General features: G+C 40.4%; 1 protein-coding gene across 1 annotated transcript in view; it reads left to right on the top strand.

Annotated features, from left to right (window-relative positions):
- Nucleotides 1–1,678: 1,678 nt before the first annotated feature.
- mccc1 (methylcrotonyl-CoA carboxylase subunit) overlaps nucleotides 1,679–19,618 on the top strand; it is a 28,562-nt gene continuing 10,622 nt past the window's right edge. The window contains exons 1-14 of the mRNA XM_083970720.1: nucleotides 1,679–1,930; nucleotides 2,900–2,946; nucleotides 3,730–3,869; nucleotides 4,023–4,118; nucleotides 4,878–4,999; nucleotides 5,215–5,362; nucleotides 10,395–10,516; nucleotides 11,378–11,489; nucleotides 12,370–12,451; nucleotides 13,153–13,280; nucleotides 13,388–13,571; nucleotides 14,949–15,058; nucleotides 16,052–16,268; nucleotides 18,505–18,591. Coding sequence (XP_083826846.1) covers nucleotides 1,875–1,930; nucleotides 2,900–2,946; nucleotides 3,730–3,869; nucleotides 4,023–4,118; nucleotides 4,878–4,999; nucleotides 5,215–5,362; nucleotides 10,395–10,516; nucleotides 11,378–11,489; nucleotides 12,370–12,451; nucleotides 13,153–13,280; nucleotides 13,388–13,571; nucleotides 14,949–15,058; nucleotides 16,052–16,268; nucleotides 18,505–18,591 — 1,651 coding nt within the window. The 5' untranslated portion in view covers nucleotides 1,679–1,874. The remainder of the gene's footprint in view (nucleotides 1,931–2,899; nucleotides 2,947–3,729; nucleotides 3,870–4,022; nucleotides 4,119–4,877; nucleotides 5,000–5,214; nucleotides 5,363–10,394; nucleotides 10,517–11,377; nucleotides 11,490–12,369; nucleotides 12,452–13,152; nucleotides 13,281–13,387; nucleotides 13,572–14,948; nucleotides 15,059–16,051; nucleotides 16,269–18,504; nucleotides 18,592–19,618) is intronic.

The following is a 19,618-nucleotide window of genomic DNA, read 5'->3' as shown; positions in this document are numbered from 1 at the left end:
ACATATAGACACCTAATATCTGACATCCAAACAGTAAATGAAAAAAGCATTATGTAAAATACATGTATTTATTTCACTATTTGTCCTTCATTCTGCTTTCAGTGATGACTTTTTATTATATATTTCAATGTTCTTGTGTTATTTGTTTAAATTTTTCTAAATAATCAAATAAAAATTAGAATAAATCATGTCAGAGTCGATATACTGTATATATATATACTTTATTATCATATTAAAGACATTAAACAAACAAACATGACATTATACAAACATTAATGAAACAGCAGTGACATACAGGGAGTGCATAATAAAAATCACAAAAAGCAGAGCTTGACAAAAATAATAAAGAAATACAATGTATCAGGATGCATAAAGATACATTTGATCAATTAAGAAACAATAAATAAATAAATAGATAGATGTGCTAAAATGGAGAAAAGAAAAAAAAAATCTGTAGAAACATTTTATCTAGTAATATAGATCATCATATTTTCCATAATGTCTTGAAATAGACATAATACATAATACTATACATAATAATACATAATATTATACATAATATATATTATTATACATTATATTATGATATAATGGTATAATATATATATAATGGTATAATAAATTATACATAATATACAGTACAGGCCAAAAGTTTGGACACACCTTCTCATTCAATGTGTTTCCTTTATTCTCACTGAAGGCACCAAAACTATGAATGAACTGGAATTAACAAAAAAGTGTGAAATAACTGAAAACACGTCTTTTCTTCGTTGTCTTCTTTTCTTCTTCCTCCTCCTCTATCTCTGCCCCCACCAATTCTAGTTTCTTCAAAGTAGCCACCCTTTGCTCTGATTACTGCTTTGCACACTGGGCATTCTCTTGATGAGCTTCAAGAGGTGAACCTTCAACCTGACCTGAAAATGGTTTTCACTTCACAGGTGTGTCTTGTCAGGGTTCATTAGTGGAATTTCAGTGAGAATCTACAATGTAAATAGTCATGAAAATAAAGGAAATGCATTGAGTGTGTCCAAACTTTTGACCTGTACTGTATGTATATATTATAATACATAATATATAATACATAATATTAAATTCTCACTGAAGGCACCAAAACTATGAATGAACTGGAATTAACAAAAAAGTGTGAAATAACTGAAAACACGTCTTTTCTTCGTTGTCTTCTTTTCTTCTTCCTCCTCCTCTATCTCTGCCCCCACCAATTCTAGTTTCTTCAAAGTAGCCACCCTTTGCTCTGATTACTGCTTTGCACACTGGGCATTCTCTTGATGAGCTTCAAGAGGTGAACCTTTAACCTGACCTGAAAATGGTTTTCACTTCACAGGTGTGTCTTGTCAGGGTTCATTAGTGGAATTTCAGTGAGAATCTACAATGTAAATAGTCATGAAAATAAAGGAAATGCATTGAGTGTGTCCAAACTTTTGACCTGTACTGTATGTATATATTATAATACATAATATATAATACATAATATTAAAGCAAGCAAAAAAATAGAATAGAATAGAATAAAAAATAGTAAACAGCTCCACCGCCTGTTAAATGTCTCCCTCTGGTGGATGTCTGACGTCACTGCAGCTCCATCCCCGCCTCCATAAATCCCGCTTTCTCATTGGCTGTCGCCGCTACGAGTCCTTAGAAGGGTCAAAATGAGTAATACAGACGCTAAAATGCGTGTTTTTCGGCGTTTAATCGTGCGTGTGTGATATTTGAAAGCAGCAAATATTGTTCTCCAATTGACGTTGATTAGTTATCCGTAGTTAACGTAAAACCAGACAATTTAATAAGTTCTTAAATAAATTCTCCACTTCGCCTTTTCCTCGTCAGTGACTGAGCTCAGTTAGCAGCAGCTGGTAGCGATGGCTGCAGTCATCCTGAGTTTCCCCACTCTGCAGGGTCTGAGGATATTTACACAGTGAGTACATCCAATAGCGACATGTCTGCTCGGTTATTTTCATAACAAACTCTCACTTTATATATTAAAAAAAAAAAATCTTCCACAGCTGAGATATTTACCTTGTTGTTAAAAGTTTTCCCAACCGGACCGGTGTTGTCCCACGGCTGAGCTAACAGGATAAGATGCACTATCATAGCTATAATATTGTAAATTATCCACCGGTGGCCATGATTACTAATTATGGATAAAACACGGTATGTTTGAACTCTATGTCGATGTGTTTGTGAATGATTTTTTTATTTTACACACCAGAGAAGAGAGGGTTCAGACCAGGACAAGGTTAAATAAAGGTAGCAGCGTGGCTAATGTTGCTGCAACAACATGCACACAGTCTGTAGCAGCAGACACTTACAGTATCAGTCAGCTCAGTTATCTATTCTAGATCTACAGTGACTGTTTCTACCAAAACTACTTCTTAAAACCCACTTTTACAGACTTGCTTTTATGTGATGTCATCCTCTTCTTTTTATCATCTATTTTTATCCCACAGTTTTACTCAGATGCTCTTATATTAGTGTTGCTTTGCACCTTCTTTTATTTTAATTCTTTTATCCCATCTTTTCTTATTGCATCTCATCTTATCTCTCCTTATTTTAAAATCATGTATATCCCCCTTGTTATTTATTTTATCTAACTAACTGCATCCTGCATTTTAATTTGACTCCTCCTGGTCTCATTTTGTTGTTGGTTTTTCTTATTGCTTGTGTTGCTGTATTGCTTGGGCGGTTCATCCAATTTGTGACATGTCTCTTATATGTTTTATAAACTTGTGTTTTTAAAGGTGCTCTATGAATAAAGTTATTATTATTATTTATTCATCATTTAATTTCAATTCAGTTCCGTTCATTTACGGTTTGTTCTGCACGTCACAGTTGTCTGCTGCTGAGGTTGTTGACTCCTTTCTCTCTCTCCTCTGCTTCTGTCCAGAAAACTGTCATGGACCAAAAGAGGCGTGAGGCTCGTGTCAGGAGGAGGTGAGTTGGGGACATTCCTCCTATCATCAGCAGCAGCAGCAGCAGCAGCAGCAGCAGCAGCAATCATATCACCAGAGCAGAGACCCAGAAGATTAAAGGGATAGTTCACATGCAAAACCACTGATGCGCGGTCCCGTCAGGGGCAGTTTTTCATCAAGCATTTTACCTCTAAAACAACTCTGTCTCGTAACGTTCTGTTATTATCTCGTAGCGTGGTGAATGTGCAGGTCACAACTTGTCCACCAGAGCGTTTTGCAGTTGTTGGATTGTGTATTTGATGAGTTTGATGAGGGAATCCAAGAAATCCCATTAGCCTCCGTAGCGTAGCTCTGAGCAGCTCGCGGCTCTGCTCCGCCGTTCTAAAAATATCTTGCACCGACAATTAAAGGTAACGAACCTACTGCTATGACTATAGGGATTATAGCAATGGGCTAATTTGCCAAAATGTTGAACTATCCCTTTAAGAATATTATTGAAGAGACTTAGTTTAGTGTAAACGCAATTCTCTTAAAGCTGTGTTATAGATTTATGTGTAGACTAGACTTGACACCTCAAAGAACAACATTAGTACAGATGCCTCTTTTTTAAAAATCCTTTTAAGAAATTTCTATTTTTGATTGTTATTATATGAACTTTTAGCTTTCATCATCTTTTATTATACGTATTGTGTTGTCTGTTTCTGTATTGTCGTGTGTCTTGTGTATGGAGCTGAGTCTGTAGTAAAGTTTAACATTGAAAGAGCATTATTTCTGACAGCTGTTAACACTGTGTCTTCTTGTCCAGGCGTGGGACGGATAGAGAAAGTGTTGATCGCCAATCGAGGAGAGATTGCGTGTCGCGTGATGCGCACGGCCAAGAAGATGGGCGTCCGCTCCGTGGCGGTGTACAGCGACGCAGACAGACACTCGATGCACGTGGCCATGGTGAGAAGAGTCGTCACTGTTTGTTTCCATCGTCACTCTGCAGCAGTTGTTACGCTTTAGTTTAATCATCGACACATAATTATTATTGTTCATTGTTTGTTCCTGAAGCTTGCATTAGGACCCAGTCTGTTTTTGCTTTGTGTCGTTTCGCAGGCAGATGAAGCGTACCACATCGGGCCTCCGCCATCCCAGCAGAGTTACCTCTCTATGGAGAAAGTGTTGGAAGTGGCCAAGAAATCTGGATCACATGTGAGTTATCCTGCTAAAAGGAGATTAATGTGTACATACTTCATAATGTTCAGTAGGGAATGGGATGTCACGGTTATAGTTTTTCTTGGTACGATTATTGTCAGAGAAATAATCATGATTATTATATTAAATCATTTTACAACACAATGAATGTGTAAAATCAAATATAGTTGAAATGTAGTTGCATTACTAATTATATAAACAAAATATGTAAAGTATATCAATATAGGACCAATTATGAATCCGTCAGAGGAAATGTTCGAAGTATTCAATTTGAAGTTTTTTTTAAATATTTTTTTTCCTTACAAATGCCGCGCTAATGCTTAAATTCCCACCAATTCAGTGTTATGTTAATGTAATTGACATTAACAACATTAACCCAGTTACTGTGTATTTACCTTTACTTTTCCATTCAAAGCCGAGTAGGTATCCCGCAGGTGGTGATTCATATCAGATGTATTTCCTCTTATGGCCACTATTTTGCGAGCCGTCATCGACTTAATATGTTTGTTTGGAGGGAATAAGTTTCCTCTGCCAAACTTAACCACTCGCAGTCTCTGTGACGTTTAATAGACAATTATTTAATCATAGAGGTTAAAAAACCTTTACGATTAAATAATTGTGGTGTTTAATACTGTGATTAATTGCGAAAACAAGTAATCGTGACATCCCTAAATGTTCAGATTTCTTCACTAACATAAATAATTCACATTTTAAAATCATTGTTACACCTGCTTTCCTGTGTGTTTGTGTGCGAAGGCCGTCCACCCCGGCTACGGCTTTCTGTCTGAGAACACAGAGTTTGCAGAAGCGTGTAAACAGGAAGGCATCATCTTCATTGGGCCTCCGTCGTCCGCCATTCGCGACATGGGCATTAAGAGGTGACACACACACACACACACACACACACACACACACACACACACACACACACACACACACACACACACACACACACACACACACACACACACACACACACATTAAAAAATATTTATAACATCTGGTCAGGACTTTGTGCCAACAGCTGTATAGAAACTTCAATAAAAGAGTGTGCATGGTGACTAAACATTCATTGCTTTGTGTCCATCTTCAGCACATCCAAACACATCATGTCAGCTGCTGGCGTGCCAATCATTGGAGGTTACCATGGAGACGACCAATCAAATGAGAGGCTGCAATCGGAGGCTGCCCGCATCGGATACCCTGTGATGATTAAAGCGGTCCGCGGAGGAGGAGGAAAGGTGAGAGGACGTGGAAAAAGTCTAAATAACTTTGGCTGTGTCCGAAATCACCCCCTACTCACTATATAGTGCACTATATAGTGACCACCAGGCCATTTTGTAGTGGTGTCCGAATGTTTAGTGATTATTAATGTTCACTACATAGTGCACTGAATCTATCCCACAATTCACCGCGAAATGTAGTGAGCATCCGATGGTCACTAACCGGAGCAAGATATCCCATCATGCATTGCGGTCACGGATCGACGCCGTTAACACACCGGCCCAGAACGACCGGTGTAGCTACCAAATAAATGCAGTAGTGCAGCAGCCTCAATAAATGTGTCCAGCTGCCAGAGTTGACCGGTCGCGGCTTCCACAGACTCCCAAAACAAACGTCGGAGCAAATTTCCTAACAAGCGTTATAAGCTGAACACAGACTGGATAGCGAGGCTAATTTCTGTTAGCCCGTCTATGGTGTTTTACATTAACTCTTTCACTGCCAAAGACGAGTTATCTCGTCTTAGCGAATCCAAGCCATAGACTGTAAAAAGAATGGACGTAGCGTCCGTGACGTCACCCATTGGTTTTGGGGAGTCGTTTTTGTGACTCAAATATGGCGGCCTGGACAGCGCCATGTTGGATTGGCCGGCCGAGAACCGCCGAGAACCCGCCCACTGGCCTCGAAGCAGCTGTCCACGGAGCTGCTCGGGCCTGTCACTCAACATTTCCGCGCCCTAATTGGCCAGAGTTTTAACCTAATAACAGTAAAACGGTAGAGTTTAAAAAAAATTCACCCCCCTCAGAGTGTGTGCGGGGGTAGAAACTATCGATTGAGAAAAAAAAACGTTCTGACACCAGGCTTTTAACATGTTTATTGAGGATGTAAAATCGGCGATTTTAACATGGGGGTCTATGGGGAATGCTCCCTTCTGACACCAGCCCCCAGAGGAAGCCGGGGGGATTGCAGTTTTTTGAACGCGGAAGTGAGCTTCACTTCTCAGATCCACAACTGCCCCCTTGATCCAAGCGTAGTCTGCCAAAGACGAGATAACTCGTCTTAGCGTTTTTTTAATGGCAACGCCATGTTGAATGTCTTGCCCTACTCCTCTGTGAAGATCAGACTTGTATCATCAAAATAAAGTGCAGAAAAACACATTTGGATTGAGAGATATAAAAAATATAGCGTGTTTCTCCCACCTCACGGAGCGGAGCGGGTGTCTGCCTGCAGCGGCGCCGCTCCGACACTCTGGCCGCCGGTGAGAGCTTCGGGGGCGGCGGCGGGGCTCATGGCGGCTCGGCAGCTCGTTGAAGCTCCGTGCAGCTCCGTGATACAACGCACACACGTTAGTAACAACAACCCCGTTGATCGCTCGTCGTTAGTCGTCAAGGGCGTTTGGAAAGTCGCCAGATTTTGCGAGAAATCACTCGGATAGCAGCTTGAAAATCCCGCGATCTAGTGTGGATGAGGAGCGGAGCGGACGGCGCCGGCGAACGAGACGAGGAGGAGAGCTAAAGATGGTGTCTGTCTGTTGTGAGCGTCAGCGTACTGTCTGTGGCTGAGTTCAGGGGGCACGTGACGTCAGTCAGAGCTGTAGGCTGTGTGTGTGTAGATGTGTGTGTGAGACAGAGAGAGTGAGAGAGACCGCTGCCTGCTGACCAGAGGAAGCTGGATCTGATCTAATGCGCCGTGTTTTCGGCTACAAAAACCTGTCTACAGGGATGCAAACAGCGCGCCGAAAAGCGAAACTCGCTTTTTTCATGACCAATTAGGTGACTTGTGTGAATCGTTCAGATCCGAAGAGTTTTTGTTTTTGGGAGGGGGGGGGGGGTCTCAGCTGGGGTCAGTAAAATGTTTTTCTAACAGGCTGACAGTGACAATCACGTGAAACTGAGGCGAACTCATTCATGGTTGTCTCTGGTTATACTGATAACTGCCGACCTCCAATGTTGACGCGCGACGTATCCGCGTGGTATCCGCGTGCATTCGGTCGTTTTTCCCCGTGCATGTCCGTTGCTGTGTCAGGCAGGTGTTTCCCACGGAGCTCTGCCCCGTTTCAGAGGTGAAGGAGAGAAGTCGCCTCCGCGATGTAGAATGTGTTCAATTAAAGTGAAACTAACACATTATATAGGCCTATATGTCCATTACACACTTTTAGGCCTTAAAATGTCTTAAATTTGTTGAATTATTGTGTTCAAGACTTAAATAAGACAGCTCTTAAATTTTCGTATGCCCACCATGGGCGAGCATTTCGCTCGCATTTGCCCCTAAAAAAAAAAAAACATGTGTTAACCAGGAAAATCACAAAAAAGAAAGAGCACAACCTGCGATTGGTCAAAAACTACAAATCCCACAATCCTCTGGCCTCAACAATAACAGTAGTTAGTGTAAGTAAGGGAGAGTGGAGCTGTAGGTGAAAAGAGGAAACAACGCCACGTCTGGTCCTGTTCTATGTTGTCCGTTCACACCGTCACCGTTTATTCGTTACGTCCGCGGTGTAAAAGGCCGTGACGCAAAGACGCGATTAGGCGCGAGACGCGGTAGACGCGACTTTTTTTTTTTGCGACGCAATACACCCGATTCTTTTATGGCGACGGGACCCTCGCGTCTTCGTCTATTTCATCGTGTTTGGTGGGAAGACCCAAAGGGGCTTCCCACTCAAACACGAGGAACGCTTTTTTTTCGCGCGAGCTTTTACGCGCAACCAAACGCGAGATACGCGAGATACGCGATTTAGCGCTCGTTTTCACTCGTTTCAAAAAAAAATTTCACTACAACAATTTTTTTTTTTTTTTTTCTTTTTCAAAGGAGGTTAAATCGAAAGCAACTGGACTTAGTTATTTACTTATTATAACTAAGTCCAGTTGCTTTCGATTTAACCTCCTTTGAAAAAAAAAAGTATAGGAAGACGTTTCACCTTCATCCAAGAGGCTTCATCAGTTCATGTAGCATCTGACCAGGCTGGGACTGGTCCAACTATCTGGTGTGGAGACTCAGTATAAGTCCAGTTGCTTTCGATTTAACCTCCTTTGAAATACTATGACCTGGACAAATGAGAATATGCACAGGCCTACAACAACATTTCTGCTCTCACCAACCATGGTTGAGGCGATAACGTGACGCACAGTATACTGTTATGAGACACATTATGCATCCCAACTGTCTTTTTTTTTTAGAGGATTTTTTTTTTTACCAAGAATGCGCCCAAAAAAAATCATGATCCAGGGGCCAAAATTCGAAACAAATATATATATTTTTTTAATCATAATTCTCATTATTCTCCTGATGTCGGTTTAATGTAAACAGATTGCGCTGATATGCGTCATGTGACAGCGGGGCAGAGCTGCAGCTGCTGTGCTGTGATGGACCTGATCAGACTGGTGGTGGTCCACAGTCAATCAGTCCCAGAGCCTTCCTATTCACCTCCAATGTAGACGCGACGTGCGCGCTCGTTACCCAAAGCGGCGCGTATCCGCGTGCATTCGGTGCGACGGCGCCGCCGTTCCCCCCCCCCCCCCCCCGTGCATGTCCGTTGCTGTGTCAGGCAGGTGTCTCCCACGGAGCTCTGCCCCGTTTCAGAGGTGAAGGAGAGACGTCGCCTCCGCGATGTAGAATGTGTTCAATTAAAGTGAAACTAACACATTATATCGGCCTATATGTCCATTACACACTGAATGGGATGTTAAATCCCATGTCTTTATTTCTTCAGTTCATTTTAATAGTAATAATTATGACTAACATTCAGTGAAGACCTAAAAATCAGTATCTCCAAAATGGAAATATTGCAATGGTTTTTATTTTTTTAAAGCATTTTTAATATAGAAATGTTGGCCTTCTGAAAACTGTCCATCTATATGCACTCAATACTTGGTTGGGGTTGAACTACTGGAAATAGACTTTTCTGTGATATTGTTAATGGTGAGCCCCCCCCCCCCCCACGACAATTCCTCTCTTTTTTGGTCCTGACCCGTTTGCATCCCTGTGTCTAACTGATCCGCGCACACGCGCACACACACACACAGACAGACACACACGCACGCACACACACACACACACACACACACACGTCACGTACGCACATACACTAAAAAAAGGAAAGAAAAAGTTGTAACTCAAAGAAAAGAAAGAAAAGAGGCTGCAGTAGTGTGTGTCAGTAGCTAAATGTTTTGTTTTTTGTCATCAAAAGTCATTTGTCAGTGTTGATTTAGTTGTTGTTTACAAGAGAACAACTGTACAGATGTTGAGGCATCACTAAAGCAAAATATAAAGGAGCCAATTGTACTGGTCCACCTGAAAATGACACCCGACACAAAAACCTCTTTTTCTCAAGATTTTGGTGCCAGAATGGCATTTTGGGCTAAAGTAACTTATATTCAACCACCAATTTCACAAGACTGGAACAAGATAGAAACAAACAGGTTTTTTTGCTGGAAAGTAGAGACCCTCATCTTTCCTTTGATGGGTTGAATGTGTATGTAGTAACAGTACATAATATATGGTGGGTCTACGGAAATCAGTCAAAAAGCTGGAAAATGCCTGGCAAGCTGGAGGAAGCTGCTGTGAGAATGGCTGGCAGTCAAAGAGTTAACGTTAGCATTAAGCTAGTGGACGTTATGCTTAGTTGTGACACTGGCTGTGTGTGTTTTGAATGTTGTTTCAAATTATGTGGGTTTGATTGAACATCTTTGATGCTTAAATATATATATATATATTACAGCTTAATATATTGCTTTACTCCTCTACACCGGCCGTTGCCATGGTTGTATCCATGGTACCTGCACCAGCTGTTACAATCGCGGTCGGAACGTTTTAATTACGCGACGTAATACGTCATTAACTGTGCGGCGGAGTAGTGTCCGAAAGTGTTTTTTTATTTGACCAGTGAGTCCACTATATAGTCCACTATATTGAATTCACTATATAGTGAGTAGGGAGGAGGGAATGAGTGAGTGATTTCGGACACAACCTTTAACTTAATAACTCGAGGAAACAAATTATGACCTTGTTTGTTGGCATTTGTGTGTGTGTGTGTGTGTGTGTTTGTGTGTTTAGGGGATGCGTATCGCACGCTCAGACTCAGACTTCTTGGAGCAGTTGGAGTCAGCGAGACGAGAGGCAAGAAAATCCTTCAACGACGACGTCATGCTGGTTGAGAAGTTTGTAGAGGATCCCAGGTAACAGTCACACACTCACTCACTGGTTTATATGTTGTCGCTGTTATTTTTTCCTTTTACAATGCATTTTATAAAATAACACGTGAACATGGGGTGTTTTCTGTCATAATAATACAATAAAGTAAATAGGCTAAGTAAATAAGTACATCTTGATATAGAAAGAAAAAAAACTTAATCAAAAGAAGTGCGTTTCAGAGAAATATACCTTTCGCATTGTTTCCAGATGTCTTTGAATTTAGATTGCTGAAGCCTCATTGAAAAAGTGATTATATCAATTACAAATACATTGTAAATGATATCATACCATTCATCTATAGGTCTGGCTTAAAGGGATAGTTCAACATTTTGGCAAATTGGCCCATTGCCATAATCACTATAGTCATAGCAGTAGGTTCGTTACCTTTAATTGTCGGTGCAAGCTATTTTTAGAACGGCGGAGCAGAGCGGCGAGCTGCTCAGAGCTACGCTACGGAGGCTAATGGGATTTCTTGGTTTCCCTCATCAAACTCATCAAATACACAATCCAACAACTCCAAAACTCTCTGGTGGACAAGTTGTGACCTGCACATTCACCACACTATGAGATAATAACAGAACAGAGTTATTTTAGAGGTAAATTCATGCAAAACCGCTGATGCGCGTTCCTGTCGGGGGCAGTTTTTCAGAAAGCAGTCTCTGTGTTTACCTCAAAAACAACTCCGGTAACAAACCTACTGCCAAAACTATAGGGAATATGGCAATGGGCCAATTTCAACAAAATGTTGAACTATCCCTTTAAGCCATTTCTTTGTAATTGCTTTTCTTTATTCGTTATTTTTCACCCAGTGTGTCTTTCTCTCTCTTGTTGTGTGTCTCCTGCAGACACGTGGAGGTGCAGGTGTTTGGAGACATGCACGGTAACGCCGTCTACCTGTTTGAGAGAGACTGCAGCGTCCAGCGGAGACACCAGAAGATCATCGAGGAGGCGCCGGGGGTGAGAGCACCACGACGCATCGCTGAATTAAAACTGGCTTAGGAGGAATTTATTTTAAAAGTTGTCAATGATGTCAAAGCTTTAAGTCCACAGTCCACAACTTTTATTGATCCCAGAGGAAATTCAAGTATTCAGTAGCGCAGACATACATATATAAGGGCATAGAAGAGCAATATAGTATATGCATAACACATAAAAGTAAGAAAAAATATACACTATATACATCCTTATGAAACTATGTGTATACATATGTTATGAAAAATATATTAGAATAGAATAAATAGATAGGAAACTTAAATATGCATAATGTATAAAACTATAAAACTGTGCAAAGGAAGAAAGAACTGTGCAAATGTAGTTGTGCAAAGAACTGTTTGTTATTATTTTTTCCCATGTGTTGCACAGTCTTACAACATAATAACATAACCTGCACAGTCTGACAACTGCACATGTATAAAACCAATATTATAAACTTTATTGCTGTATTTATTATAATTTGTCCTTTGGCTGATGTAATACCCTTAATTGAATAAAGGAATAGCCTTATCTTTTATTATCTTATCTTAAAGTAGTCTAGTTTCTCTTGCAAACAAAAACACATGTAGGAAACCGGAAACTCATTTGGGATAATTTAGTGTTGGCAGTTACAGTATAGGACAAATATTCCTGAACTGTACTAATCTGTAGGTGATTGGACATGATGCACATTAAATTAAAGCTCTTATTTCAGCTGTCGGTGAAAACTTAGGTGACTAAAAATGGAAAGGTTCAGCTCTGTTGGTGGAATTTAATATTGTACTTGTGTTAATTGAAGAAGATCTAGTAGCTATTAGAGCTGTGATCACTTGTTAACACTGTGTTTTCACTCTGTATTTTCCAGCCTGGCATCAGTGCTGAGGTTCGCAGGAAACTGGGAGAAGCGGCGGTCAAAGCAGCCAAAGCTGTCAACTACGTCGGAGCAGGTACGACTCACATTTAAAATTTTCATTAGTTTTTATTTTTATTTAGTTTTTCAGTTTGCTGTTTTTTAATTTCAGTTTAGTTTTAGTTAATTCAACAATAAGCTGTTTTAGTTTAGTTTTTATTTTTGAGGAATTGACTAGTTTTTATTCAGTCTTAGTTTTAATTTTTCAAGTTTTAGGAGAAAGCCTCTGTGAGACCTCTGAAGATGAACGTCCAGATTTGATGGATTTTTCCCTTTTTAGTTGCATAAGTCAATAAATGTTCCCATCAGTGCTCATAAAATCAGAAAATAATTGTTTCAAAGATGCATCGAGATTCTTGATGCAACGATTCTGAATCGATTTTTAAATTCAAATAATTCATTCATTAATTTTTATTTCAGTTTACTAAATTATTTTAATCACAGCTGGTTTTAGTTTTAGTTAACTATAATAACCCTGGTCCTCAGATCTAAAACACACAGTATATGAACACCTCCTCTCCTTCCACTCCTGCTTTCCTTCCACACCTCCTCTCCTCTCCTTCCACACCTTCTTTCCTTCCACACCTCCTCTCCTCTCCTTCCACACCTCCTCTCCTCTCCTTCCACACCTCCTCTCCTTCCACACCTCCTTTCCTTCCACACCTCCTCTCCTCTCCTTCCACACCTCCATGTCCTTCCACACCTGATTATGAACACACTGTTTGTGTCTCTGTGTAGGTACGGTTGAGTTCATAATGGACGCCCAACACAACTTCTACTTCATGGAGATGAACACCCGGCTGCAGGTGGAGCATCCCGTGTCAGAGATGATCACTGGGACCGACCTAGTGGAGTGGCAGCTCCGGGTGAGACGGGACGGAGGGGCGGAGGAGGAAAAGAAGGAAACTCATACGAGATTAAACTGTTTTTTTTCTCCAGGAACTTTAATTCTGCTCTGTGAAACGTCCTGCAGGTGGCAGCAGGGGAGCGGCTGCCTCTCCTCCAGGATGACATCATCCTAGGGGGCCACTCGTTCGAGGCTCGGATCTACGCCGAGGACCCGAACAACGACTTCCTCCCGGGGGCGGGGCCTCTGCTGCACCTCTCCACCCCCCCGCCGGACCAACACACTCGCATAGAGACGGGAGTCAGAGAAGGTGAGGAGTCCAGATCACACACAAAACAAATATAGCGCAGAATCACAGTGAGTTCTCGCTGCTGTTTCTGTTTCTGTTTTTGTATTTGGGTCAGTTTTTTTTATATAAATGAAAATAAACAAATTATAGTTGTTTTAAAAGCATGGATCAGATTTGTTAAAATGTACATTTTGTATTCGTGTTGGTTTTATGTAATTTAAAACTACATTTGAACCATTTAAAAAAAAAATGTTTTATACAATTCAAAGTTTTTATTACTTTTTCATTATTGCAACAGACAAAACGAACATCAAACATAACAGACAAAATGGAGGTCAAAAATAGTAATAATAGTAAAAAATAAAATAAATAACATGAAAAATCTGAAAATAAATTAACTAAAAATAAGACAGGCAGGTAAGTAAGTAGGCAAAGGCAGGCAAAAAAACACATCTGTCTACCAAAACTATCCCATTTTTCTTTTATCATATCGTTTTCACAATTTAATCTTCCCAACATCTTCTCGCACACCACAGTCCCCATCCATTTGAACCATTTTTTAACAAAAGTCAGACTGAATGCTCTGAAAATGTCAAATGGTGTAACCACAAAATAATGATATATAATAAATGTTTGATCCACCTACGCTGGATTTAAGTGTACTTATAAAAAGTATACTTTCTTCTGGAAAAAAATCAATTGAAAGAGATTTTTTTGCTGTTTCTATAATACATTTTAGCAACACTGAGCAGGACATATCCTAAAACCACCCCTTTTTTTTCTAAATAATGTGAAATTTCAAGAAACACAGTGCTGCATTGCAAAAGTGAATTACATTTATTCCACATTTTATGAGTCCAGAATTATTTTCCTGTATAAAGTCAGATTTGTATGAAAAATACTAGTTACACCACTTGACATTGGATTGCATCACGTCATTGACCCATTCACGTGCATCCACTACACAGGTGCATCCCAATGAATTAGAATAACATGGAAAAGTCAATTTCCAGTAGTTCTAGCCCTAAGCAAGTATTGAGTGCTTATAGATGGACATACTTTTCAGAAGGCCAACATTTCCATATTAAAAATGCTTAAAAAAAAAATTGGTCTTTTGTAATATTCAAATTTTTTTAGTTTGAATTTTGTGTCTTCATTAAATGTGAAGCCGTTACAATTAAAATAAATTAAATAAATGAATCTATATATTGTATTAGTTTCACTTTTTGAATTGAATTACTGACATAAATACATTTTCCATGATTTTCTAATTTATTGAGATGCACCCGAAAAAACCACAAACGGTCAGTTAGTTACCACAATGCAAAAACACTGGTGAATTATCGATTTTGGGTGAATTGTCCCTTTTAATAATAATGTGTGTTTATGTGTTTTCAGGGGACGAGGTGTCGGCTCATTACGACCCAATGATCGCCAAACTGGTGGTGTGGGGAGAGGACCGATCAGCTGCCTTGAAGAAACTGCGCTACTGCTTACGACAGTATAATGTAAGAGGCGCACACACACACACACACACACACACACACACACACACACACACACACACACACACACACTCATTCATTGTGACGCACCTGTGTTGCATAATGCTGAGCACAGGTGGCAAAAGTCAAACACAATTAAAGCACAGGTTTCACCGGTTGAACACAACAACTCAAAATGGATCACACTTGTGTCCAATGATGTGAGGGAACATATATAAGCCAGTTCAGGATGAAGTCCTGTGGCCTGACCCAGTACGGAGAAATTATGCTGTGGCTGAGTTACGCACTTCTCATTTCTATATTTTTGTACTTTATTTTTACGTAGGCTTACTGCATACAAGTGCTAAATGCACAAGATTTCTGTTTGTTTTTATACTGTACAAGTGCTACGTGTAAAATGCACAGGATTTCTGTTTTTTGTACAAGTGCTAAATGCACAGGTTTTTTGTTGTTGCAAGAGGAGAAGATGAGAGACGACAGGGTGAAGGAAGAGAGGATGAGGGAGGGAGGCAGGGATGAACTGGGAAGAAAAAAGAAGGAAGAAAAAGGGGATGGAATGGATGTGAGGAGGGAAGGAGGATGGTGAAAGAAAGGGAAGGAGAGAAGTGCTACAGTTAATGCACAGGTTTTTTGTTTTGCAACATGCATTTAGCCTACAGTGAATGATAAACATTTATTTCTACAGCTTCATGTCCTGAGCATTGTGTTTTCTATTTGTCTATGTAGTGTTTAGTGACTGCTCACTAGTGTATTTAATTTTGATTGACTCGGGGCTTTGACAACATACGTAGTTCAGTTTTGGGCACAGATTGAACTGTTTTGAGGTGAAAGTTTGGTTTTGCAAGAAGAGTCTGAGGTTTTGTGAATGTAGCTTGAAAATTGGGGTTTGTTTTCACAGTTTAGAGAAAAGGAGAGCAGCTTTTTCGAGAAATGTGTCTTAGCAATCGAAAAAAACTATAAAGTGAACTGAGTTTGTCTCTCTCTCTCTGTCCTCAGATCGTGGGACTCAACACCAACATCGACTTCCTGCTGAGTCTGTCCGGCCACCCGGAGTTCGAGGCTGGAAACGTGACGACCAGCTTCATCCCGCAGCACTACGCCGACCTCTTCCCGGCCGCCGCCGCCCCGTCCGGCGCCACGGTCTGCCAGGCGGCGCTGGGGCTGGTGCTGCAGGAGAAGAAGCACACGCAGGAGTTCACACGGGCCTCCACCGGTGAGGAGAGGAAGTTATTGAGACTTAGAGATACTTTTATTGATCCCTAGGGAAGTTTACAGCTTCTTTACCTGGAGAATAATCAATACTGAGTGTATATACAGCTCTGGAAATAATGAAGAGACCACTCCAAAATGTTCTTAAAGGGATAGTTCAACATTTTGGCAATTGGCCCATTGCCATCGCTATAGTCATAGCAGTAGGTTCGTTACCTTTAAAGCAATACTTACCTTTCTGGAACTTTTGCACATTTCTTTGTCTAAGTTAAAATGCTATTAATAATCTGATGATACATTAAAATGTAAGAGAAACCCAACAGGGTTAAAAACTCATCATGTTTTCATTCTCATATAATTCTGAGAAAAGTCTGACCAATAATATTATTCGGTCCGATTAATAAGATTTGACGAGCGACCGAACCTACTTAATATGTAATCACTTTGTGCACCGCTCTCCTCCTCTCCCCCCTCCCGACCAGGAAGAACGCTTATTGACAGAGCAGTAGCAGGACACAGAGAGCAGAGGAGACTAGAGTCACAACACACACTAGAAAGAAGGTTTTTGGAAATAAATAGTTTTTTAAAAGACCAATAACTGCAGCCGCAGCTGGTCGTGGAGTTTCATGTCTGATATTGTAACGTTGATAGTGATCAGCCCAGAGTGATACGTAAACACAGGAAGTCAAAAGCATCCAGTGCTAACGGCTAGGCTACTGTTAGCTCTGTGAGTTCTCAGCGGTCCGGACCCGGTTGAACTCCGGACCGGCGCGGCTCGACTCGGCTCGGTCTGGATTTATTTTGGCCCTGAACCAGGTGGCGCTGGTCCGGGCCGCCAGCCCGGCTCGTTGAGAACTGTAATCTGTAACAATCACTTCCCCTGCGTCTCCAGTAGCAGTAGGCTAACAACAGTTTATTATAAAACTCATCAGTCATCATCACTGAGTCCGTTTATATGGTTTAAAACTCCGGTGTTGTGTTTGTTTGTGTTGTTCCCGTTTCACTCGCGTTCATGTTCTGTTTACCGTTGCCATGCCAACGCATGCAGCAGGGAGGGAGGGGGCTCGTGGAGGTGCAGGAGGAGGGAGAGGTGGGTGGGACTTGTGAGGGAGGTGGAGCTGTTGATTTTCAAATGTTTGTGCTGTGCTGAGTCAAATGCCAGACAGGTAAGTATTGCTTTAATTGTAGGTGCAAGCTATTTTTAGAACGGCAGAGCTGCGAGGTGCTCAGAGCTTAACTATGGAGGCTAAAGGAATTTCTTGGTTTCCCTCATCAAAGTCATCAAATACACAATCCAACAACTCCACAACGCTGTCGTGGACAAGTTGTGACCTGCACATTCACCACGCTATGAGATAATAACAGAACATAACGAGACAGAGTTACGAGGTAAATGCAGAGACTGCTTGCTGAAAAACTGTCCCTGAAGGCAACGTGCATCAGCGGTTTTGCATGAATTTGCCTCTAAAACAACTCTGTCTGGTAACGTTGTGTTATTATCTCATAGTGTGGTGAATGTGCAGGTCACAACTTGTCCACCAGAGCGTTGTGGAGTTGTTGGATTGTGTATTTGATGAGTTTGATGAGGGAAACCAAGAAATCCCATGAGCCTCCGTAGCGTAGCTCTGAGCAGCTCGCGGCTCTGCTCCGCCGTTCTAAAAATAGCTTGCACCGACAATTAAAGGTAACGAGCCTACTGCTATGGTATATATAGGGATTATGGCAATGGGCCAATTTGCCAAAATGTTGAACTATCCCTTTTAATAAATCAGCTTCTCTACATGTATGGCAGCCATCGACTCCAACACAAGCACACCTCACTCTACTTTGCTGATCCCCTGAACCAAATCAGATTTAATGAGGAAGAAAGATTATAAATAAAGAAATAAAAAAAAAACACTGCTGCGATTAAAAATTGGGATTATTCCACCAATTTTGATTTCTAAACTCTTCCTAAATTTAAAGTAGTTAGTGTTGTGTTGTTTTAAAATGAATATGAACTTGTTTTCTTTGCATTATACAAGGTCTGAAAACACCAGAACCTTTTTGTTATTTTGACCTGTTGCCATTTTCTGCAAATAAATGCTCCAAATGACAATATTTTTATTTCCAATTTGGGAGAAATTTTGTCAGTAGGTTATAGAATGAAACAAAAGTGTTCGTTTTACTCAAATACAAACCTATGAATGATCATTTTGAAGTTGTCTCTTATATTGTGTGTGTGTGTGTGTGTTTCTCAGACCCGTTCTCCCCATTTGGCTCGAGCAGCGGCTGGAGGAGCAACATCGAGTTCAACAGAAACCTGACGCTTCAGCTCGGAGACAAAAGTAAGAACCAGTCGCACTGTTGTGTTTTGCCTCTGCTGCCCCCTGCTGCTCAGGAAGAGAAGGAGGACGGAGAGACAAAAAAAAAACAAGGTTTCACAGCTCAAAGGGAGTTTAAAAAAAAAAAAAAACATCTCACAGGTGCATCGTTGCGTCGTCATAGGGCTCTAAACAAATGCATTTTTTTCATAAAATGATAGAAACAAAGTGAAAAATGCCCAGGGTGGGTTTTCAAATCCTAATGTGACAACTAAACAAAAAAGCCAAGGCACTCTTCTACAAATTTTTAAAAAAAAAAAGCCTGTATTAGTAGGCTGTTTCATGATGAAATTACCATTGCATCCTTCTCCTTAAAAGGCTTTCATGATAGAGAATCACTGTAGCATTAACTTTTTATAGGGATATTCTTGTCAAATATCCCTAACTTTTTGTGAGTAGTGTATATATGCTGCACCATTTCAGACACATGTGTTTTAGGTAGTATCGAGTAAATTGTTTATAATGTAATACTGCTCTGTTGTTTCATAGGCTGGCAATTAACATCTTGCTCAGGGACCGCAGTTGAGAATTAGCCACTTAGCTAACCCTGGCACATTTATAATGGTGTCGATTAATGTGCACCATCCCTGTAAAAATACATAAATAAAATTTTAAAAATGTTAATCAGGGTATCCGCGGGGTCTTGAAAAGTATTAAAAGGTGATAAATCAATTTTGGTCTTAAAGTCTTAAATTTTGAAGGTATTTTTCCTGAATTCGCTGTCCAAGAGTTTGAGTCCTAAAAAACATTGTAAAAGTGTGCGAATTTATTCATTTTATTAAAAAACAAAGATGAACCGGTACATGAAAAAGAAGTTTTGTTTTTGAGTGGAGCAATGTTTTTTTTTTTTTTTTGATCAACTTTGCCTTTGATTTATTATCCTAGCCTATTTTGAATTCTGTTGTATCATAGTGGTCTATATAGTCTTTATCACAATCTAAAACTGTTAAGTTTAAAGTGTCACTGATGTAAATGGTTACAGCTTGAAGTG

The sequence above is a fragment of the Trachurus trachurus genome (assembly GCF_905171665.1).
Source record: "Trachurus trachurus genome assembly, chromosome: 4".
NCBI lineage: Eukaryota > Metazoa > Chordata > Actinopteri > Carangiformes > Carangidae > Trachurus > Trachurus trachurus.
The sequence above is the reverse complement of the archived record's forward strand: the minus strand, read 5'-3'. Positions and strand labels throughout refer to the sequence as shown.